The 23820-nt window shown below is 44.4% G+C and overlaps 1 protein-coding gene and 1 long non-coding RNA gene across 10 annotated transcripts in view; one reads left to right on the forward strand and one right to left on the reverse strand.

Moving 5' to 3' along the window:
* The window catches only part of CAPN3 (calpain 3), a 263927-nt gene that overhangs the window by 2921 nt on the left and 237186 nt on the right, over positions 1 to 23820 (reverse strand). For all 9 annotated transcript variants that reach the window (XM_077464668.1, XM_077464666.1, XM_077464663.1 and 6 more), the window contains 4 exons: positions 15252 to 15320; positions 12615 to 12693; positions 9941 to 10057; positions 1318 to 1376 (listed from right to left, as the gene is read on the reverse strand). In XM_077464668.1, the coding sequence (XP_077320794.1) occupies positions 1318 to 1376; positions 9941 to 10057; positions 12615 to 12693; positions 15252 to 15320 (324 nt within the window). The remainder of the gene's footprint in view (positions 1 to 1317; positions 1377 to 9940; positions 10058 to 12614; positions 12694 to 15251; positions 15321 to 23820) is intronic.
* Positions 766 to 13036, forward strand: LOC143943109 (uncharacterized). The gene is made up of 3 exons (XR_013264880.1): positions 766 to 920; positions 8300 to 8449; positions 12885 to 13036. It is a non-coding gene; the product is annotated as an uncharacterized LOC143943109 (long non-coding RNA).

The following is a 23820-nucleotide window of genomic DNA, read 5'->3' on the forward strand; positions in this document are numbered from 1 at the left end:
ATTATGTGTCACTTACCTGACACAGGAGCCAGCGAAGTCGCCGCTGTCCCCTGTAGTCCGCCGCATCCATCTTGTTGGTGGGGTCTCGTAGCTCCGCCGCTGTCATTCGGCAAAGCCGCAATGACGTCACTCCCGCGCATGCGCACGGGAGTCGACACGCGCGGGAGCTCCATTCTTGGAAATGCCGCGCTCAGTGCGCCTGCGCGCCGCTGTCTCTTTTTGGGCAAATATCTCCTAAACCATATAGGTTTAGGAGATATTGCTTGGACCTACAGGTAAGCCTTAATCTAGGCTTACCTGTAGGTCAAAGTGGTTTGTAAGAGTTTACAACCACTTTAAAGAGAAAATCTCTCCTTGGGGACACACCAATGAAAGAATTCCAAATGCTTCCTTGATCCAATCCAAAGCTTAAAGAAGGCTTTCATTTGATTCAACGATAACTGTTTTTAAAGAGTAACTCCACTTTTGTGTGTAAAAAAATAAATAAAATAACAAATAAACTGTATATACAGTAGCATATACAATTGCTACCACACAAGTCCTATTGTAATTGTATGTTATTAAAAATGACCTTTCCTTTTAAGTCTGCAGCACTGTCATTTTCTGTAAAATGCAATGCAATTTGGCAACCTGTAGGCGTCCAGTACACATGGTTTGCTTGTGTGATTGGCTTACTGATTTTTCCAGAAGTTTACACGGAAACATAATTTAGATTTTGGGTATCCCTTGCAAGAAAATTTTCATTTTTGGGGAGATACTGCCAAAGGGAAATCACATCTAAAGGGATGTAGACCCTGCCACTTTCCTCATTAGAGCCCTGCAAGTTAAACAACTGATTGATAATTATAAAATTACTTCCCATACAGATTCACTCCGTACATGGACACAGACAAATGGCTATTTCTCCAGAATATCAAAAGGTAGGAATCTGCAACAAAGTTTATTAAAATCTTTGCAATGTACATAGATCACCCAGCGGGGAATGTTTTTTTTCTCAACAAAAGTAGAGTTATTCTTTAAATCATTACGTGGCAGTTATAAGTTCCTTATACTCAAATGATAAAGCAAACTGATATTCAAATAAAAAATTGAAAGTACATAATTAACAGTGTAAGTATACTTTTATGTTCTCGTTTCTGCAATATCGATGCTCGGTGAGCTAAATAAAAAAATAGGGGGAAACCTTGTCCATTTTAATCATCCAGCTTCTTTGCATAACACTGGGTATTCATACTGAATATACACAAAAAAAAAATTCACCTGAACCTAGAACAAAATATACTGCTCCTCATAATACTAAATATCTTCAGTATTTACCTCTAACACGTTGAGTTTGATAATCCCATCTCCATCTTTGTCAAAGGCATGGAATGCTCCTGTAAAATAAAGACAAATAGAGCATTATAAAAGATAAGATACGATTTGGGACAAGGCTTGAATGCGAATGATTGTGGATTTACCTGGGTGTATTATATCATTTTTGGATATATTTTAGCAATCTTATAAGATTGACAAATTTTTGTTGACTCCCTTTCTATGAAATGAGTGCTGGAAATAACCTTTAGGTTGGGTTCACACTAGTGTGAATTGGATGTTGGTTTCCCCGCATCCAATTCGCATGACAGGAAATTGTGATCGTCTCACTATGGAGCCGTTTCACAAATCTCGGGAGCGGCTTGCACAGGAGTTCTGTGTGTTTTTAGCTCTGTTTAAGGACTGAATTCAGGCAAAAATTTGTCCCGGAAAGGGGAACGCACCGAACCCCCTGCTGCGAGCCACATCCAGCAGCAGTGTGAACCCAGCCTCAGGCTGGATTCGCACCTATGCAGTCTTAGTGCTTTTTGCAGATTTGCACTACAGTCCATTTAACGTTGTTTCCTATGGAACACGATCTGGAGTGCAAATCTGCAAAATGCAAAAAGCACAAAAAATGCATAGGTGTGAATCCAGCCTCAGGGCTACACTTCACTAAAATTGGAATTATCATGGAAATACATAAAATTTACCTTTCCTGTGTTTTTGTTATGGGAGAAATCAATTTTCCAGCTTTTGCTGTTGTACAAAATCATATGACCGCAGTGGACCCTGCTTTGTGATTCTGTAGACCATGGATTTGACCGTCATCAATCATAAGCTCACTAAAGTCTAATATGCCCACCCCTCTGCATTCAGGAGAAAATTATTTATATATTTGCTCTACATGCTGCCATCTTATTATTTGATGCAGACAAATATAATTGTCATGGCTGGAGAAAGTGGAAAGCGGCTGCAGTCCACCCAGAAGTAAAAGCTTTGTTCCATGTGTCTGCAAGAAGTTATAGAAAGTTATATTAGATGGACTTCCTGATTGAGACATACAATACAATACGGTAGTAAAAGCAGTTTCCAGCATGCCAACATGCATTACTCTGCATAAGGCAGGCATCATCTAGTAATACAGCATAGCCCTCAATCTAAAAGCTGAACTCCAGGCAGTTATATAAAACAGCTTCTGTATGTATTAAGAAATGTCTCCAAATGTTTTTACATGCAGCGAGCATAAGGATCCTTATCTGTCTTTGAGCCATCGACCCAGAAAAGTACTGTATGTAAACTTCCACTTTCATGACATAAATGTTGTGGGTCCATAACTTAGAAAATATTGAAGTCAGTGAGTTGCCCTGAAAGCTTGCCAGCTAGCATTTCCAGAAAGCAGTTTGCAATGCCAGTTTTCATATTTCCTGACAAGTTTAACTGCAGAGAGGTCCAGGACCAGGCTACAGTATGCCAGCCATGTCGTGTGAATCATAAGACTGGCAAAACACAATTATATTCATCTCCAAAAAAAAAACAGTTTAGATGTTTGTATTTAGCAGTTTTTCTGGAGATTAGAAAAACTGAGAACTTTAAAAAAATGGACTAATTATACCAAAAAACTGTGAATCTGTTGCCTTAAGTAATTCCATCTTCCCTCAAAAAAAAAATGCATTAACCGCTTGCCAACAAGCCGCCGCAGTTGTACTGCGGCAGGTTGGCACGGCTGTGCTAACCGCTGTAGGTGTACATCAGCCACTTTAAGAGCTATAGGGGGCACACACACGTGTTTCCGGAGCCGATGCGCATGGCCGGCGGCTGCGGGAATGTCTGCAATGTTTTTATAATAAAAACGCCATAAATATATCCCCTATTTTGTAGATGCTATAACTTTTACGCAAACCAATCAGTATACTTATTGCGATTTTCGTTTTTTTACCAAAAATATGTAGAAGAATGCATATTGGCTTAAAGTGATGAAGACATTTTTTTTTGTTTTGGATATATATTATAGCAAAAAGTAAAAAATATTGTTTGTTTTTTTTCAAAATTGTTGCTTTCCCAAGGCGTCTTTCAGGACAGCACCTGAGAGATAGCGACTCCTCCCTCCTCGTTAGGAAACACCTTCTTCCTCCAGACTTTAAAGGGAGGCACCTCCCTACCACACTTCAGTTATTGTGTTTCCTCCGGCCCGGAGGGAACACCTTTTGGGAGGGAGTCAGTTTCTCTTAGGTGTTCCTGAGGGACTAGGCTTCTTTCCCTTTTTTTTCCTCCTTTAGAGACCCGCTGTCCTCCCGACCTACCCACGCCTCGGCAGCGGTAGCAAGCGGGCTCCTCTTCCCCTCTTGTGCTCGGAGAGAGCCGAAGATTCGGTGGCCCGCACGGTCGTAGGCACGGCGGGTTTTTTTCGGCGGTCGCGCCGGAAGTGACAGAGCGGGTCATCGGGTCAGCTGAAACGTCGTTTCCGGCGTGGACGCAGGGGGGAGGAGGGAGGACAGGAGCTGGTGCCTATTTCCGCTTCCGGTCCGGTGCAGCTGCATTATGGGAGTCCGGAGGCGGCGTGTAGCCACAAGTGGATTTCTGCACACCTGTTATGGAAGATTCAGCGTCTGCAGCGGTGGGGACAGGCACAGGCACCAGCAAAGCCCAGGTAAGAGGCAGCGGTTAAAGTCTGCCTTCTTTCTCCTATTTTCCTGGCGTTTGGTCTCGCTCTCTCTTTTTTTCTTTCCCCCCTGGTGGCAAGGGGCCTGTCTGGGCACTAGAAGCTGACTGGTTTCTTCTCAGTGCACCTGTGTGGTGATCCCTACCAAGGCTGAGACTGGGTCTCACCAAGGGTTCCCTGTTTTTTTTCCCTTTTTTGTCTTTTTCTTCATAGGCTAAGAGCTCTGACCCAAAGAAAAGATGTCCTTCTTGCAGGGCCAAGCTGGGAGAAAATTGGAAGAAAACCCTATGCAGTCCCTGCATTACTTCTTTAGTTAAGGAGGAATCAGACTCTGTATGTGAGGATCTGGTGGCCTCTGTAAAGAAGGAGCTATACGCCACGATTCAGAATTTTCGTGACTCACTAGCAAACCCGGCTGCTAGTCAGCCTTCCACTTCAGAGTCTTCCCAGGGGTCTCTCTCAATCCCGGTGTTGGAATCTCTGCCTGAGGACCCTTCAGATAGGGAAAAGCAGTCCACTGCTCTTTCCATTAAAGATTCGGAAGAGGAGTTGGAGGATTCTGAGGTAGCCCCCTCTAAATTCAAACTGTCCCTTGAAGAGGTTGATGGGCTCCTTAAAGCCATTCATGCTACGCTTGGTTTAAGTGAGGAGAGAAAGGAATTATCACTCCATGACCGCATGTATGCTGGGTTGGATGAGCCTAAGAGCCGAACGTTCCCAGTTCATCCGGTCATCTCTGAGGCCATTAGGAAAGAATGGCAGGATCCAGAGAAAAAACCCTTTTTCTCCAAAGCCCACAAAAGGCGTTTTCCTTTTGAGGAGGACCCTGCAGCAGTGTGGAACAAGGTGCCCAGACTGGATGCCGCCTTCTCCCAGGTTTCAAGGTCCACGGATCTGTCCTTTTGAGAGGATGCCTCAGCTGAGGCAATTAAGATATCAGCCAGGTCAGCAGCTCTAACTAATGCTGCAAGAAGAGCCTTATGGCTTAAAACCTGGCCCGGTGACTCGGCTTCAAAGAATAAGCTGTGTGGGTTACCCTTTTCAGGGGACCTGCTCTTCGGCCCTGACCTTGATAATATTCTTGACAGGACAGCCGATAAAAAGAGATCCTTCCCGGTCAAAAAGAAAAAGCAGGTACCAAAACGTCTTTTTCGACCTCAAAAAACTCAGGATCAGGACAGCAAGTTGCAGGGGAGAAGGAAAAATTGGTCCGTCCCGAAGCCAAAAGGTAGAGGCGGAATTCTCTTCCGTCCTCCTACACAGGCCGAAAAATCGCAATGACTCGTCCCTGCGGGTAGGCGGAGGACTACAAGAATTTATTCCGCAGTGGTCAGGGATAACTTCAAATCAGTTTATCCTGACCACTCTCGCGCAGGGTTACTCACTCGAGTTTGCCAACAACCCCCCAAAAAGGTTCCTGATTACCAACACCCCGCGGGACCCGGTAAGGGCCCTGGCCATGAAGTCCTCTCTAGAGGAACTGATGCAACAGGGTGTAGTAGTACAGGTACCCCTGCAAGAGCAGCAGGAGGGGTTTTACTCCCATGTTTTCCTAGTAAAGAAACCGACAGGAAAATTTCGGTTGATTATCAACCTGAAACCGTTAAACGAGTCCATAAGGTACAGGAAGTTCAAAATGGACTCAATTTTTTCAGTCAGAAATCTGTTGACGCCAGGATGTTTTATGGCGTCAGTGGATTTAAAAGATGCATACCTACATGTTCCGATCTCTCCCCAGTCTCAGAAGTTCCTCAGGCTGGCGGTGAGGTTGGGGGGTGTGGTTCATCATCTCCAGTTCAGGGCCTTACCCTTCGGCCTGTCATCATCTCCCCGAATTTTTACCAAAGTAATGGCAGAAGCTTTAGCGCCGCTGCGACTTCAGGGAATCGCAGTTATTCCTTATTTAGACGATCTGCTGTTTTTCGCCCTATCCAGCCAAGAATTGCAGATCAATCTAGGCAAGGCTCGCAGCCATCTGGAGGCGCTGGGGTGGATTTTGAATCTCCAAAAGTCGTCCCTAAACCCATCTCAGGAGATTCGGTTTTTAGGGTATCTAATAAATTCGGTGGATCAAAAAATCTTCCTTCCCTTAGACAAAAAGGACAGGATTTCCGGTGCAATGTCTTTACTACAGACCAGCCAAAATCTGACAGTAAGACAGGTTATGTCAGCTCTGGGGGTTCTAACTTCAACAATGCCAGCAGTCCAGTGGGCAAGAATGCATTTCAGGTGTCTGCAGGCTTTCCTTCTAAAATCTTGGGATCACACAGTGGCATCCCTAGAGGCAGAGGTAAGAGTGTCAACCCAGGTAAAAAGGTCCCTATGGTGGTGGAAAAGACAGGATGTCTTATCGGAAGGGTTAGTCTGGGCTTTTCCAGTCGAGAAAAGACTAACAACCGACGCCAGTTCCTGGGGGTGGGGAGCCCATCTAGGAACACGTTTCACTCAGGGGTCCTGGGCCAAAGAGGAGGCAATAAGGTCCTCGAACTGGAGGGAGCTCAAGGCGATTGCCTTGGCTCTGGAGTTGTTTGTTCAGGAGCTTCAGTCCCATCACGTCCAGGTCCTAACAGACAATGCCACGGCGGTGGCTTATTTAAACAGACAGGGGGGTACAAGAAGCAGGTCGCTTCAGGTACTGGCCATGGAGATTCTTCGGTGGGCGGAAAAAACGTTTGTTATCCCTATCAGCAGTCCACCTAAAAGGGGATCTAAACAGGTTAGCGGACTTCCTAAGCAGAAACGCTATTCAGGAAGCGGAATGGTCTCTAAACCCGGAGGTATTCGCAATGATTGCAGGGAAATGGGGTTTACCAGAGGTGGACCTGTTCGCCTCAAGGGTGAACGCCCAGGTTCCCCAGTTTTTTTCCCTGGACAGTCGCGATGGTTCGCTGGGCACAGATGCGCTAGCTTATCCATGGGAATTTCGTCTTTGCTACGCTTTCCCCCCATTTCAGTTAATCCCGTTAATTTTAAGAAAAATTCAGAAGGAGAAGGTGCCAGTTATTCTAATCACGCCCTTTTGGCCAAAAAGGGCCTGGTTTTCGACAGTTCTAGGTCTGGCAATCAAGCCTTGTTGGCATCTGCCCCTCAGGCACGATCTGTTGTTGCAGGGCCCAGTAAACCATCCAGGAGTGGCCAGTCTGGCCCTCACGGCCTGGTTTCTGAAAGGCAGCTCCTTAGGAGCAAGGGGTTTTCCAGCCGTTTGATCTCTACCCTTTTGGCAAGTAGGAAAAGGGTTACAGGGGCCATTTATTCTAAGGTTTGGAAGCGTTATAAAACTTGGTGTTTTTCAGCTGCCCAGGTGCCAGGGAGCCTTGTCTCCATCTTGGAGTTTTTACAAGATGGAGCAGACAAGGGACTAGCAGTTAGTACCCTGAAGGTGCAGGTAGCAGCTCTGACAGTGTTCTTAGAAAGATCTGTGGCCTCAGATCCGCTGGTGATCAGATTCTTTAGAGCCCTTAAAAGATCTAGGCCAGCTCCTATTAAGGTTTTTCCTAGATGGGATTTGTCGGTAGTCCTACAGTCTCTAACAAAGGGTCCTTTTGAGCCTCTGGTGGAGGCTTCCCTTAGGTTTCTCACATTAAAGACCGTTTTTCTGATTGCCATTGTCTCTGCACGCAGGATCAGTGAGCTAAATGCTCTGTCAGTTAAGGAACCATATCTTTCCATTTTTCCTGACAGAGTTATTCTTAGAACAGATGCAAAATTCTTACCGAAGGTAGCTTCAGTTCAGAACCGTATACAGGACATAGTACTGCCAACCTTTTGTGTTAACCCCAAAGGAAATAAGGAGACTCTTTTCCATACTTTGGACGTCAGGAGGACTCTGCTGAGTTATCTAGAAAGGAGGGAGCCCTTCAGACGTTCAGATTCACTGTTTGTACTTTTCTCAGGAAGAAAAAAGGGTTTCCAAGCTTCTAAAGTTACTTTAGCTAGATGGCTGAAATTAGCTATCTCGGAGGCATATTCCCAGGCAGGATTATCCCCTCCAGCAGGAATTTGTGCACACTCAACCAGGGCTCTGGCGTCTACGTGGGCAGAGAGAGCTGGTGCCACCCCGGAGCAGATCTGCAAGGCGGCGACATGGTCGAGTTTTCACACATTTGTGAAACATTATAGACTGGACCTCACTTCTGCCGGCGATCAGGCGTTTGGCAGAAAGGTCCTGCAAGCTGTTGTCCCGCCCTAAGGGGTAAGTCTCTGTTATCCTCTCAGGTGCTGTCCTGAAAGACGCCTTGGGAAAAACCAAGTTGTTTTCCAGAAGTCTTTCAGGACAGCAACATCCCGCCCTATGGTATTATATTATGCTATGCTGTGACTAACGTATATGTTTATGTGTTCCAGCCGGGGCCGGAGGTTCTCTTCTACAACTGAAGTGTGGTAGGGAGGCGCCTCCCTTTAAAGTCTGGAGGAAGAAGGTGTTTCCTAACGAGGAGGGAGGAGTCGCTATCTCTCAGGTGCTGTCCTGAAAGACTTCTGGAAAACAAGTTACCGGTAAGTCTAACTTGGTTTTTTTTTTAGTTTAGAGCGCAAAAAATAAAACCCGCAGAGGTGATCAAATACCACCAAAAGAATGCTCTATTTGTGGGAAAAAAAGGGCATAAATTTTGTTTGTGTAGAATGTCGCACAACCAGGCAATTGTCAGTTGAAGTGACACAGTGACGTATCGCAAAAAATGGCCTGGTCATTAAGGGGGCAAATCCTTCCGGGGCTGAAGTGGTTAAGCAATTAAAAAAGAAAGTTACCTAAACTAGGCAATGCGTTTTGGGGGAAGATCCTGTGTTCTCAAGAGGTCTGAGAAAAGGGGGACCCACCCCCAAAATTCAGCACCTATGTTACCACTCGCACACTAGAGGAACAGTACATGCTTCCTGTTGGTCTGTAGTAGCTGTCAGTAATGCCGCGTACACACGATCAAATAATCGGGTGGAAAAGTCCGGCAAACTCAAGTCCGCCGGACAATCCCCCCGTGTGTAGCCTCCGGCGGACTTTTTTTACCCAAAAGTACGGCGGACTTAGAAAGTAGTTTTGCACTCCAATCTTCCCGCCGGACTTGCATTTCGGCGGACAATCCGGCCGTGCGTATGTCAGTCCGCCGTACTTTTGAAATGAACAGACTTTTCCCGCCCGGAGAAAAGTCCGCTCATTTTGAGCACGTCTCCAGGTAGGCGGGGCACGCGAAGGATGCGTCGCTGGCCCCGCCACCTGGTATGGACTTAAAGGGAAACATCGGCGTGGGGGTCCCCCCCAGGTCCACATCAGACCCTTGTCCGAGCACGCTACCCGGCCGGCCAGGAAAGGGGGGGAAGAGCGAGCGCCCCCCCCCCTCCTGAGCCGTACCAGGCCGCGTGCCCTCAACATAGGGGGGTGTCGCAGACCCCGACAACCAATGGCCAGGGTTGTCGGGAAGGAGGCCCTTGTCCTCATCAACATGGGGACAAGGTGCTTTGGGGTGGGGGGCCGTGCGGCCCCCCTTCCCCAAGGCACCCCCCCCATGTTGAGGGCACGCGGCCTGGTATGGCTCAGGAGGGGGGGTGCGCTCGCTCGTCCCCACCTTTCCTGGCCGGCCGGGTAGCGTGCTCGGACAAGGGTCTGATGTGGACCTGAGGGGGACCCCCACGCCGTTTTTTTTTCGCCGTTGGGGTTCCCCTTTAAGTCCATACCAGGTGGCGGGGCCAGCGACGTCTCCTTCGCGGGCCCCGCCTACCTGGAGACGCGCTCAAAATGAGCGGACTTTCCTCCGCGTGTGTGGGCGAGTCCATTCATTTCAAAAGTTACGGTGGATAGTACGGCGGACTTAGTACGCCGTATTAGTCCGCTGAAAAAGTGCCGTGTGTGGGCAAGTAGCCCATTCGGAAAGTCCGGCGGACAGTCTGGCGGGAAGTCCGTCGGTAGTCGGCTACGTGTGTACGCGGCATAAGAAGCTCTGGCATAAAGTCAAACTAGGTGAAAACATTTAGTAGCAGGCAGTAAAATGAACTTACTAAACATTCCTTCCAGACGCACAAAGCAACAGATGAAGCTATCAAAGTCAATGTTCATATGCTTGTTTGCATAGCGCATTGTGATGATGTCATACAACTGGTTATTCAGATGGAACCCTAGGAAAAAAGTTAAACAAAAGAATATTAGTCCAATGTCTATCCAACCCACATAGATACTGTGAAAATATACAGTTGACCAGAAGTAGACACAAATACTGGCTCACTCTAAATTCAGTATATGTATTTTATTATTAAAAAAGATAATAGATGCTTGCGTGCAGTAGAGATAAAAGCACCTGTCAGATACTCTGAAGCCGTCATCAGATGGCAATCTTGGGCGGGCTTCAGAAAAGGCTATACCGCAAGGGTAGTTTATGAAATCAGTGGGCTTGTGTGTTGAGTTCATACGTTGGGCCCTATTGTTTTATTAAAAAAAAAAGTGGTGTGCGTAGTGTGCCACAGTGAAAAGTGGGCATGGTTTTAATTGTGCCAGATGTTTTGCAAGGATTGTACAAAATCTAAGGCTCCTTTTGGACATACCAAGTAGAACAGTAATGCAGGGGGTGTAGCATGCTGCGGCAAACAGTGGGTAAGGCCAAATTGTGTTAATGGTGGGTGGGCTTTAAGGGGCGTGGTTAAATCAGGGGCTTACCCCTACCCATTCACCAAAAAAAGTGTCAAAAAGTAAAAAAAACAGACATAGTTTTTGACAATTCCTTTATTAAAAAAGAAAAACAAATGTCCCCCGCTTGCAAGGACAACTGGTCGCCGAATGCCTCCTCTGCAGTTTGACAGTTCTTATATAGGAAAGGGCAGGGCCACCTGGCGATGTGACCTGGAGGCACCACCCCCCTTGTGAGGTCACAGACCGGCTGCATGCTCAGATAATGGTCTGGCATGGATTTTTTTTTTTTTATTTTGGCTTGGAGTTCCCCTTAAAATCCATACCATCGGGCCTGGTATGCATTGGGGGGACCCCATGCTCTTTTTTTTTTCATCATCTTTAATTGTCGGCATGTTTTTTTTTTTTATTCATCTGTCATGACAGCTGATTAGTCATCCATTGTTAAGGAAGCGGCAGCCAGCTTCCCAGCCTGCTCCTTAGCAACAAGCTATTTGTCAAAAAAACAGCGTGTAGTTCCCCCACCAACCCCCACGCTGTTTTTTGACACATACCGCATGTGATACTGCCAGCAAAACCCTTGTGGTAAATATCAAATTTTTTTTTTTTGCTCTCTGGTCCATTTGTGGACTTAAGAGCTTTTTAACCACTTGCCAGCCACCGTATGGCGAAATAACGGCAGCAAAGTGGTTGTGTTATCCTGATCAGACATCATATGACGTGATCAGAATAGCAGAGCCCCTGTGCAGCGCAGCGATTGGAGGTGCTGTGTGCCAGTCTGACACACTGCAACTCCAATCGTGGTATGAAGCCTCTGACAGAGGCTTCTTATCACATGATCAGCTGTGACCAATCATAGCTGATCACCGCGTGAACCAGGAAGTGCCAGTAAACGGCTTTCCTCAGTTCACAGTGACAGGGAGAGCCAATCTCCCTGCCAGAAGGGGGGTCTATGCTGATAATCAGCACACTGATTATCAGCACAGCCCCCATCAAAAGGTGCCCATCAGCTACCAATCAGTGCCCATCACCTGCCAGCCTGTCCCCCTCTACAGTGCCTTGTGAAAGTATTCGGCCCCCTTGAACTTTTTAACCTTTTGCTACATTTCAGGCTTCAAACATAAAGATATAAAAAAATTTTTTTTGTGAAGAATCACCAACAAAACCTTTTGCCTGAAATGTGGCAAAAGGTTGAAAAGTTCAAGGGGGCCGAATACTTTCGCAAGGCACTGTATAAGCGCCTATCAGTGCCCAAAAAGTGTCAATAAGTGCCCCATCAGTAATGCTTGTCAGTGCCACATCAAAGTGTTACTCAGTAATGCCTGTCAGTAACTCCTCATCAGTGCTGCCTATCCAGTGCCACCTATCAGTGCCCATCAGTTTTTTTTTGGTTTTTTTTTCAAAATTGTTTTTTTTTCGTCTATAGTGCAAAAATTAAAAACTGCAGAAGTGATCAAATACAACCAAAAGAGCTCTATTTGTGGGAAGAAAATGAAAAAATTTAGTTTGGGTGCAGTGTTGTATGACCGCGCAATTGTCATTCAAAGTGCGACGGTGCAGAAAGCTAAAAATTGTCCTGGGCAGGAAGGGGGCAAAGTGCCTGGTATTGAAGTGGTAAAATCCCGCTATATATATATATATATATATATATATATATATATATATATATATATATATATAAATTTTTTTTTTTTTTTTTTTTTTTTTTGATGAATTGGACCTCATTTACTGCATATGATAAGTTATACAAATGTCTCACGTGACCATGTTATCGCATTCGGTAAACATTAGTGAATTGACCCCAAAGTTCCTGTTAAAGTTCTACTAAGGCCTTATGTATATGAGGCATACTAACGTGTGCACTGATGTGAGGGCTGTGTTTTGTTTGACACCAACTACCCCCTGATTCTCTTATTGTCTGTCCTCTGTGTTGTTTTGACCTCCTTGTTACATCTCTTCCTCGGTCACCCGCAGCATGTGCTCTCCACTTCAGCCATCACAGGTCCTCTCTGTGATCTGGCCATCCACACTTGGTTCATAATAAAATATTACCTGCTTCATCGACAGCATTTCGCATCTCATAACTGCTGATAGTTCCCGACTGGTCTGCATCATATTTAATAAATATTTTCTGAAAAAATAATAGCGTATTTTACTCATCTGTAATATAAACCCATTTTTACAATTTCTACTTTAACAATACTGTACTGTATATAATAAAACAGTATTTTTCTATACAAATGCAGATTATTGAGTTTATTTAAAGAAAGCTTATAATGATGGAAACATGTAGACAGTCTCTTATTTTCACTCATTCAATAGGTTTCCTCAATTAAAAACTACGGAAATTTGGACAAGTAATTAAATATATTCAACATTACAGAACAAGCGGCTGAAAGTAAATGTTATATGTACCATGACCTGGATAAATGGAAACCCAAAGTAGACTGCCATTGCTCACCTCAGCAAAAGCACAGGGTAAGCAAATTTAGAGTAAGTCAGAACTCAGCTTCACACTTAACAGCTTCAGTGATCCAGAAAGTAATGAATGCAGTACGACAATATCAGAAGTATATGTAGTATCTATTATCAATGACCAATGCTTTGCCACTACTCTAGCCATATTGCAAGAATGGCTGGCTGTACAGTATGCCTGCTGATATGATGGAGGTTCTGGGGGCCTTTCACGTGGAATATAATCCAAATTAAGTGCCCACTGGGTAAGGCAGGTGTCGGTAGTACTAATGTGGAGGACCCTAAGAAGCACAGTGGTTCCTGATTTGAGAAGTGCTCTGTGGTCTGGAGGGATATAAAGGCAAAGAGCCTGCAGTGTTAAATGCTCCCTGGGATTGACAACCCAAGGGAGTGCCCAGTTTCACTATGGGTTTGGACCCCACTGTGAGAACAGGCACTAGGCCACAGCACAGCTTGTTTTTTAATGCACACTGCCTTATGGCCTAGGCCTTTTGGCCGCAACCAGGGCAATTCTTGTTTTTAGGCAGCAAGACATAGCCACTGCATTGCACATATATTTATTTTTGTTTACCTGTTTGTCACTGCACATTTTTATGTGTTTATTTTTTTTACTCACTGGATGGTAGGGTGTGGGTCTTCGGACATGCCCTGAAGCCTTGGGGGAAGATGTGTGGCCCTTGGGTTCCTGCCTCCCTTGCCTGGGGGTCTTTGTTCAGGAAAGCACTTAATCTAGTGTACTCAGTAGTTAGTTTTGGCTAGTCATGAGTAAATGGGTCTGCCAGGCCTTTTGGTTAGGTGGACTAGAATGCCTTGCACCTTTAGGAGTTATGCACCCCTAGGGGTCAGGGAGGTCCATCCTCATTAGGAGGGGACCATTGACCCTGTGCACTTATTTGTGTGTGTTCACATGTACTTTATTAGTTCAATTGCTTAGTTTTTTTGTACACTGCACCGCGAGCTCAAAAAAAAGGAAGGAGGGGGAGAAAGCATATGGGAAAAAAACAGAAAGAGGTCAGCAGTGACAGCCTACACAGTCTTTCAGAACAGATTTCCTTTAACTGCTTCCCATCCAGCGACATACTGGTACCTTACTGGATAGGAAGGATGATATCTCAATCATTGCTGCAGCTGTATCACTACAGCTGGTGATTCCAAAGCCAGTAAAAGTAATCCAAGGGGCAAATGAGCCACTGGATTACTTTTACAGGCGGTGGAAGGGGGTCCCATGCCCCTCTCATCACCTTTACTGAGCTCTCCTGGGCAATCGGGGTGCTCAGTAAGGATGTGACCAGTGGCCTCCCCCCGGGCACACAGTGAGAGGAACTGTGGTTGTTCCTTCCACTGTGTGACATCAGAAACTGGAAGTGACAACGATTTTGCCACTTCTGGTTTTGGTTCTTTGTTTACTTGCTCATTACCAGCCAGGGATGCAGCCGGTCAGACGAATCTGTGTCTGATCGGCTGCATTGGAGACAAGAGGAGCGGTCTGGGGTCTAAAAGATCCCAGATCTCTCCATAGAGGACCTGTCACGGCCCATGTTATTACAAGAGATGTTGTTCATCCCTTGTGATAGCAAACAAGTTAGTCAAAAAATAAAGCAATATAGTTAAAAAAAAATTAGACAAATGATTAGAAGAATTAAGAATTAAAATGAGACAAATGATTAGAGATAAAAATGTTTTTTTTTAAAATAAAATAGTTGATACCACTGAAGGTATTTTTGGGGATTTTTAAGTACTGTAGTGTGGCGCTTTTAAAGTGTGACATGTAAGGTATCTATTTACTTGGCGTAACATAATCTTCTATATTTTACCAAAAAATTGGGCATTTTGTTGTGTTTTTGTATTTAAAAAAAAGTTGCATTTGAAAAACCGCTGTGCAAAGGCCGTGAGGCACAAAAATATGCAACACCATTTTATTCTCTAGGACCCCTGCTTACAATATATATATATATATATATATATATATATATATATATATATATATATATATAATGTTTGGGGTTCTAAATTGTTTTGTAGCAAAAGAAAAATATGTTTATACATGTAGGGGAGGAATGTCAGAATTGGCTCAGACTGGTAATGGTTAATGAAGAAGTGTAATAAAGATATGCATAGTGCAGTAATCCATATTAGTTTACCAATTGGTTGTTATGGGTTACTGTACTTTTTGCATTTGTTCGATGTAGCAATGATAGATCAACTTGGTTTTACCTGCCACTCCTTGATCTTTTTCCACAGGTGCTGAAACTCCTGCAGATTCAACCGGCCACATCCATCTGTCTGTAAGAAAATTGGTAAAGGATTCACGTTTCTGTTCTTGGTATGTTAATGAGATATGATGTCGTTTTTTGGTGCTCCCAAAAATTAAACAGTGGACATCATATCCCTGGAGTGTTGCAGGACACCACTTGTCTTATCTACTTGTGATAGGGTTCAACATTCAGCTTTCCTCGAAAGATACTGATATTTGAAATATTGTCTGCTGACTATTATTATATGTGCTTTGATTTCTATATAATTCACCAAATTGAGCTTTATATCATAATAAAAGAGATTTGTTCTCATGTCCCTATCTTAAGAGGTTTGAACTTAGTTTTTCCATCACTTCTAGACATACTCTAGACAAAAAAAAAAAAAAAAAAAAAAAAACACTACAATACCTTCCCTGAAACAAAACCCCACTTTTTTTTTCCTTTTTTAAAGGAGGTCATACAGCAAAAAAAGCTCTATCAACAGGCAATAAAAACGAATATACCTCCAAAATAAATGAATCCCATGCCAAATAAAAAATAAATAAATACAAAATAAAACAAATGGCCGCTTTTAAAAGGAAACAATAATGCAAAAAACCCTTTAACCTAAAATAAAGGCCCTAATAACACAAAATAATAAACAACATACCCCCAAAATAAATCCCCCAAATACCACCCTGTGAAACAAAAGCCCCTTTTTTAACCACTTACCAACCGCGCACTGTAGTTTTACTGCTACAGTGCTGGCTGGCTGCACAGAATCACGTATATATACATGATTTTGCACTTTTGGGTAGGGGACACATGCATTCCCACCCGGCTAAGCTGTCACTGGCTTCAACACATGCCAATCACTGGTTTCCGGCCAATGATTTATGGCCAGGACCTGCTGATCCGTAGAGTGGGTGACAGGAGAGAGCTTTGTGTATGTAAATAACACAAAGCTCTCTTCTGACAGTGGTGATGTTTTTCCGTTTTTGTTTTTTTGTTAACATTGTTAGATCCCTTAGTAAAAGAACCTCACAGTAAACATTTTCCACATAGTTAGGCACACATTCAACTCTTTGATTGCCTCAGATGTTAACCCGCTCCCAGCCAGTGTCATTAGTACAGTGTCAGTGTATATTATTATCACTGATTACTGTATTAGTGTCACTTGAGATGTCAGTGACAGTTAGTCAGCTCCCACAAAGTGTCAATTAGTGCCAGGATGCTCGCCAGACTATCACTGTCCTGCTATAAGTCGCTGATCACCGCTATTATTAGTATTTAAAAAAAAAAGTATATATCTCAGAATTTGTAGATTCAATCAAAGATCAAATTCACTTGCGTTGTAAGTCTTTTTTCCTGTGTATTACCAGAGTTTTCCACTAGGTGGCACATGGTGGTGTCAACCCGTCATACTAAGCCCCACTTAGGTGGGGTTAACCCTGTTTTAGGGTGGACCCTAATTGGTACACCTTTCTGGATGGAGGATCTTTCTTCGGTCTGTTAGTTATGGTGTCCAGTAGGTGTCTTTTGGACACTCGATGGGAGCCTAACTATCTGTGGTGACTCCAGTAATGGGGTCTTTGCTACCACCTATCGCTCCTTGTGCCGTGATTGTGTTGTACACTTCTGGGTGTACGGAGCGGAGCAATGAAAGGAGAGCGCCTGGGACCACAGGTGGCCAATGATCTTGGCCCTCATTGTTCCTTTGGGACTGATGGGACATGAGGCCCAGGTGCAACAGCACCTGTGTAAGCTTGTCCCTGCCTTTTCCCCCAAAATATATGTGGGTTGTTTGGAGACACATTGAAGAGCTCTCCCTTCAGGGAGCATCATGGAATGATATATGCTGGTCTGGTGGCATGTTTTTATTTCCACTGTTAAAGGCATGAGCGATTTTTCAAGATTTTTTCCTTTTTCTATGCCCTCAGTTCACAGTGTCTTTTTGGAACAATTGTTTTCTGCTTGTTCTAATACACAACTGGTCTGGTTCAGGATTTGCAGGTAGCAAGGGGTGTGTTGGAGCATCTGGCATGGCTCTTAAATTTGGAGAAATCCAACCTGGTTCCATCCCAGAGGGTTACCTTCCTGGGTTACATTCTGGACTTAACCCAGCGGAGAGTTTTTCTTCACGAAGAAAAAAATTCTGAAAGTAGACAAAGCCTTGGCATTTCTACAAAGTAATCAACAAATCTCCATAAGAAAAGCCATGTCGGCTTTGGGATTACTGACGGCTGCCTAGCCAGCCCTAAGTTTTGCAGTTGCTCATTCTGGGATCACACTCAAAGGGCCTTGAACTCAACGGGTACTGCCAGTATCCAAGAATCCAAGATTGTCACAACAGACGCAAGCAGCACGGGTTGGGGAGCACACCTGGGGGTGAGTCTGACGCAGGGATCCTGGAAAGTCGAGGATGTGGGGAAATCCTCAAACTGGAGAGAGTTGAAAGCCATTTCTCTGGCTCTCAGAGCCTCTCAACAGGAGCTCCAGGGACATCACGTCCAGGTCCACTCAGACAATTCCTCAGCAATTCCTCAGCAGTTGCTTACATCAACCGACGGGGGGGGGCCAGAAGCAGTTCCCTTTGGGCTTTTGGGCCTATTCAACTGGGCCGAGGTCACGGTGCTCCCACTATGTGCAGTACACCTAAAGGGGGAGTTGAACCAGATGATTATCCAAAAGTGGGGGGTTCCATGTGTGGAACTTTTTGCTTTGAGGGAGAATGCAAAGACTCCCCTCTTCTTCTCTCTGAGCCGGTGGGACGGGGTAATATGGGTGGATGCTCTTTCTCAGAGCTGACATTTTTCCAAGTGCTATGCCTTTCCCCTCCTGTACTGTTGCCCGCAGTCCTGAGGAAATTCCAGTCAGAGGACATGACCCTGATCTTGATAGCTCCACACTGGCCCAGGTGGCCATGGTTTTCTGTCCTAAAGGAGCAGGCGGTGGAACCGCCTTGGATTTTACCAGTCAGGGAAGACCTCCTCTATCAAGGCCCAATCTGCTGCCCTCAAGTGGAGAGGTGGAATCTGGCAGCCTGGTTACTAAGGAGGAAATGCTGAGAAGTAAGGGTTTCTCTGAAAGGCTGGTAGTGACTCTTCTGAATTGTAGGAAAGAAGAGACACACAGGATCTATTTGAAAGTCTGGAAGAAGTTAAATTCTTGGTGTGCAGAGAGCTCCTTTAATGTTCACAGCCCAGTAGCAGTGCTGGGGTTCCTACAGAGTGGGACAGATAAGGGGCTGGCCCTTAGTACTTTTAAAGGTCAAGTTTCTGCTTTAAGTGTGTTCCTTGAACAACAACTCGCAGTGAATCCTTGAATATCCAGGTTCTTTAAAGCCTTAGGTAGGCAGAGACCAGTCAGCACCCAATCAGCACCCATCCTTTTCCTGTATGGGATCTCTCCCTAGTGTTGCAAGCTTTTACAGGGGAGCCTATTGAGTCTTGTACAGTAAAATTTTTAACCCTCAAGACTTTTTTTTGGTGGCAATCACTACCGCAAGGAGGGTTAGTGAGCTAGAAGCCCTCTTGAGGAGGGCACCTTTCCTTCAAGTTTTTCCGGATCGGAATATTTTTAAACCGATCCGGCCTTTTTGCCAAAGGTGGCTTAAAAATTTCATGGGAGCCAGGAAATCTGTCTGCCCATTTTTTGTTCAAATCCTCAAATCCTGTGAGGGAACAGGAACACATCTTCCACAGGTTAGATGTCAGGAGATGTGTATTAAAAAACCTGGAGATTACAGATCAGTTTAAGATAATCGATTCCTTTTTTGTTTATTTTTCAGGGGCTAGGAAGGGGTCCAAAGCTTCCAGACATACTATAGCCAGATGGTTGAGGTTGCCTATCAGTCAGGCCTATATAACAAAAGGGGTGGATGTCCCAGAAGGTATTAGGGCTCATTTGTCTAGGGCTATGGCAGCGTCACAAGCAGAGTGGGCTGGCGCTACACCCGAACAGATCTGCAGAGCAGCAACATGGTTACGTTTTAAGAATTTCGTTAAGCACTACAGACTGGATTTACTGTCTGCCCAGGACAGGACTTTGGGCGTAAAGTCCTGCAAGCAGTAGTCCCACCCTAGGGTAAGTCCTCGCTTATCCTCTCAAGTGTGCTGTCCTGAAAGACGAAATAGGGAAAATCGAAGTTGCTTACCGGTAACGTTTTTTTTCCCCAAGAGTCTTTCAGGACAGCACCAGTACCCACCCATTGAATTTATTGCCACTAGGAGGTGAAGCATCAGGAATATGAAGGTTGGTATGATGTGTTCTTGTGTCTCCCTACACTGGCCAGAGGTTCTCGTAGAAAAACTATTAGATAAGCACCTGAACGACCACAGCCTACAGGGATATACAAGTTAATACTGGCATATAATCACACACATTTCGACTTGATGGACTTTTTTCAACCTCACCTACTATGTACCTATATATATATATATATATATATATATATATATATATATAACTATGTAACATGGGGCCTTTGATTGCAGAGTGGAGGACTCCATTGATCAACTTGATGGCAATTTTGGTAAGCATGCAATTTCCTCTCTTTTTTGCCACAATATAAGTGCCAGGAAGGCCTGACACAGGATGCCTTACCAGTAGCCTAGGATTTATTTAGTATACATCTTTCTGCCAGTAGAAATGGCAATTTATTGAAAACAAGAAAGAGAAAACTGAACATCAGTTATGACCAAATCTGGAACAAATTCTTTGACTTTGCAGAAGAAAATCAGTTCCCAGCATTGTCATCAAAGCTTCTGAATATTCTGGACATATTACAATTGCCCCTAGATAAAGGCTTAGTATATTTTTCAGTAAAAGGTCATGTTTTGGCTTGGTCATGTTTCACAACTACAAAATGGGCAGAAGACCCTATATTAAAACACTTTATGCAGGGAGCAAACAGAATGTGTCCTCTGAAAAAGTCCTTATATCTACTATAAGATTTAACCTTATTTTTAAAGTCTCTCCTGCAGACCCCTTTGTAAACCTGTACTTCATGGTTCCTGACTTTGATAGTTGTTTTCCTAACCCCTATTACTACTGCTTGAAAAACTCTAAATGTGTGCTTTTTCTTGTAAAGAGCCATGTTTCTGTTTACTCAATGAAAAATCTATTTTAGGTCCCTTTTCTAAACCATCCAAAAAATTTTCATGCTAATTGGGAATCTGTTCTACCAGTCCCTAAACTATTACCAGATTTACAGCAGGAGGAGCTTAGCACTTTGAACATCATGAGATTGATCTCTGACTATCTTGGCAAAATTAAAATATTCAAAATGATGGACAATCTATTTATGTTGCTAGGTAGTCCAAGGAAGAGCTCTGTGGTTTTGTTACCAGGGGCCAGGTTCCTCGGGACAGCAGCTCACCAAGCATCCAGGACAAGTCTGCTGTGTATCAGGATTGGTGAACATATTCACCTGTGCTTATTCTATCACTATTAGCAGTTCAGTACAGTAGAATATCCTATTTGCCTAGCAGCCCAAAGTTGTTCATTCCATGCAGGGACAGTAACTAAGTGCACCACTGTACAGACCAGCCCACAATGTTAGTCGGCTTAAGTTTTTGCAAGTTAGTGCCAGATACTATACAAACACCTACCAGGGGTACCTAGCTCAGGAAAACCCACATATTCCTACATCACTGTTTATGCTGTTCTTTATAAATGCTGTGCATTTCAGGTTAACTTGGGTTAGTATTATCATAGCCTAATATTCACATCAGTTACTTGATCATTAATGTTAGTGTGTTGCCATTTATTTTTCCTTTTTGACAATTTACTTACTTATTTACAACCTACTAGCCTGGCTTTTATCCCCTATGTAGTCAGGTACTGGGTTACAGCAATATGGAGAAGGAGCCATCTCTTTCTAGTCTTTTCTACTTCTACTTCTGTTATTTTTCATGGCACTGAGGGAGTGAGAGAGAGAGAGCACCTCTTTCTGGATATTTGCTTGCCAGCGCAAGACCATACCAAGCGGAGATCCGAGCCTGAAACTGGAAGTGAGGACACCCGAGGCTAGAGCAGTACTGCTCACATCACAGCACCTTCACTGCTGCTGCAGGGAGACTGGAGCACCCTCTCACCCTCTGCTTCCCACCGCTGATCACAAAGGCTTTTGGGGAGAGACATAGGCCCCCTTCTAAAGCAAAAGGTCACTGCAGCATTACGGGAACTGGTGAGAGGGATATTTGCCCATTGCTGATACTGCTAGCAGTGACTGAGCCACTGAGCTCAGGACACCAAGTGTATCCAATCCATACTGCACCCATGCTGCACTCTATACTGCACTTATTCCAAACCTAGACTGCACCTATACCAACCCTAGCCTACATTGTATTAAACTCTTAACTGCATCTGAACCACATCTACCTTGCACCTGTGCTGAGATGATTATACACCTTCACTGTGCCTGTATTGCATGCAATGTAACTGGGACTGTTGTTATGTGCACCGACGCTCTTAAAGTGCCCCAATGAATAAATCTCAAAGAACCGCTCCTCCCATAATAAATATTCTGCAAGTCCCCTTTGCTCCTCTGCCCCATCCCCTACCATCCTCCTTGCTTTGTTACCAACCATATTGTGTGACAATATATTAATTTTGCCTTTACTGCCTGGTTGGATGTCTGTTTTCTTTAATATAGTACTACTATTGGGTACTAAGTTTTACTTTCAGTGAATTCCTGTGATATTGTATGCTTGTCCACTCAACCTGGTGTGTCAGAGAGGCTGCGGTTCTTGAGAAGGTTGAGCCAAAGTACAGAGGACCCAAAACTGCTTGGTGTGTTGCTCAAGCTCTCTGAAATGGTGTGTAAGTCTCAGGCATCCATTGCTGGCAGTTCCTGCATGGGAGGGAGCTTGTCTCAGCTCCTATAATCACTTGAGGCAAAAAAAGGTCCCCCTGCAGCTGCACATCAATGCTGTCCGAATTGATGTGTGAGTGGCAACCTCAGCCTGGACTCTGTCCAGACCATGCTCCCCAATGTGTTTCACTCTGCCTCTAGAGCTTATCCCCATCACTAAGCTTTGAGGGGTGGAGGCAAACGTGTTGCGGGCGTGACTTGGTCGGAGCCCAGGCTGAGGCTGCCACTCACACACTTACACATCCATTCAAGGCACAACATGGAAGTGTGGCTGCAGGGAGACATTTCTTTCCACAAAGAACAGAGGACCCATTTGATTAAGCGGTTCCTACGGGTGTAGCGCTACACATGTAATTAGTAGTGGATAGTGCTCAAATACCTGACCTAATGTAGGTCTTTGCAGCGCACATATAACCAGGTGTGCCGGTGGGGACAAAGCAGTTCACAGAGTCGTAACAGAAGACAGACAATTCATCACCATCATAATCGGCTCCTTATGGGGTAAGCGCTACAAGTATAGGATAACAATTTTATTATCAATAGTCCTTCTAAAGCCCCGTACACACGAGAGAACTTATGTCCGACAGACTTCCGAAGGAGTTCTGCCGGAGTTCTGCCGGAGTTCCGACAGAGTTCTGAGCGGACTTGGCCACACACAATCACACTAAACTCCGACGGATTCGAACGTGATGACGTACGACTGGACTCGAATAAGGAAGTTCATAGCCAGTAGCCAATAGCTGCCCTAGCGTCGGTTTTAGTCCGTCGGAATAGCATACACACGAGCGAATTTTTCGGAGGGACCAGGTCCGGCGGAGTTCCGTCGGAAAAATTTGAAGCATGTTCCATATTCTAAAGTCCGTCAGACTTTGGCGAATCAAAAGTCCGTTGCAGCCCACACACGATCGAATAGTCTGACGGAATCAGTCCGTCGGACTTTGGATGTTGAAAAGTCCGCTCGTGTGTACGCGGCATAAGTCTACTGGTTCAAAATGCATGTCATGCCTTATTGTTTAATAAAACTTAAATTCAAATCTACACATACATAAAGTCACAAAGACTTTGAACCTCAAACTCACAGGATTCACTCATGGTATTGGCGAACCTGAAATGCATCCCTACATCTAGCTTGAGAAAGTGTTCTTCATAGCTAAAAACATTCCTTTTTCGGAATGGTTATTTTTGCTGGCATTTTCTAATGCACTGTAATAAAACATCCGGTTTTTAATCAAGGAGAGCTCAGATTAGCATGTCCATGGATCTTGTAACAATGTCTCATCGGCATATCCCAGTATCTGCAATGTTTTTAAAAAAAAAATATGGCTGGCAGCTTGAATGACTGCCTCTCACAAGCTAGATCCCAGAGCTACATCCCAGAGAATACATGCCAATGCATCACCCTGCATCAATCCACTAATAATATTTTCTGCCTCTAAAAAGAGGAAGTTTGTGTGCTGTGCTGCCTGCCATGGTAAGCTTTAACATACCGGTATGCCCACTTCCCTCATGGCTATATACAGATGTTTTTCAATGAAGCTGTCATATTCTGCTCTAAAATCTGGAAACAGTGCTGTGTTTAATTTCACCAAAGAGAAAGTCTTATCATGTATCATCCATTTTAAATCCTTTTTAAAAATCTCCTTGCTAACGCATGCATGTTTGTTATTAAACT

The sequence above is a fragment of the Lithobates pipiens genome, unplaced genomic scaffold, assembly GCF_037356315.1.
Source record: "Lithobates pipiens isolate NorthernLeopardFrog02 unplaced genomic scaffold, aLitPip1_a1.2 Scaffold_30, whole genome shotgun sequence".
NCBI lineage: Eukaryota > Metazoa > Chordata > Amphibia > Anura > Ranidae > Lithobates > Lithobates pipiens.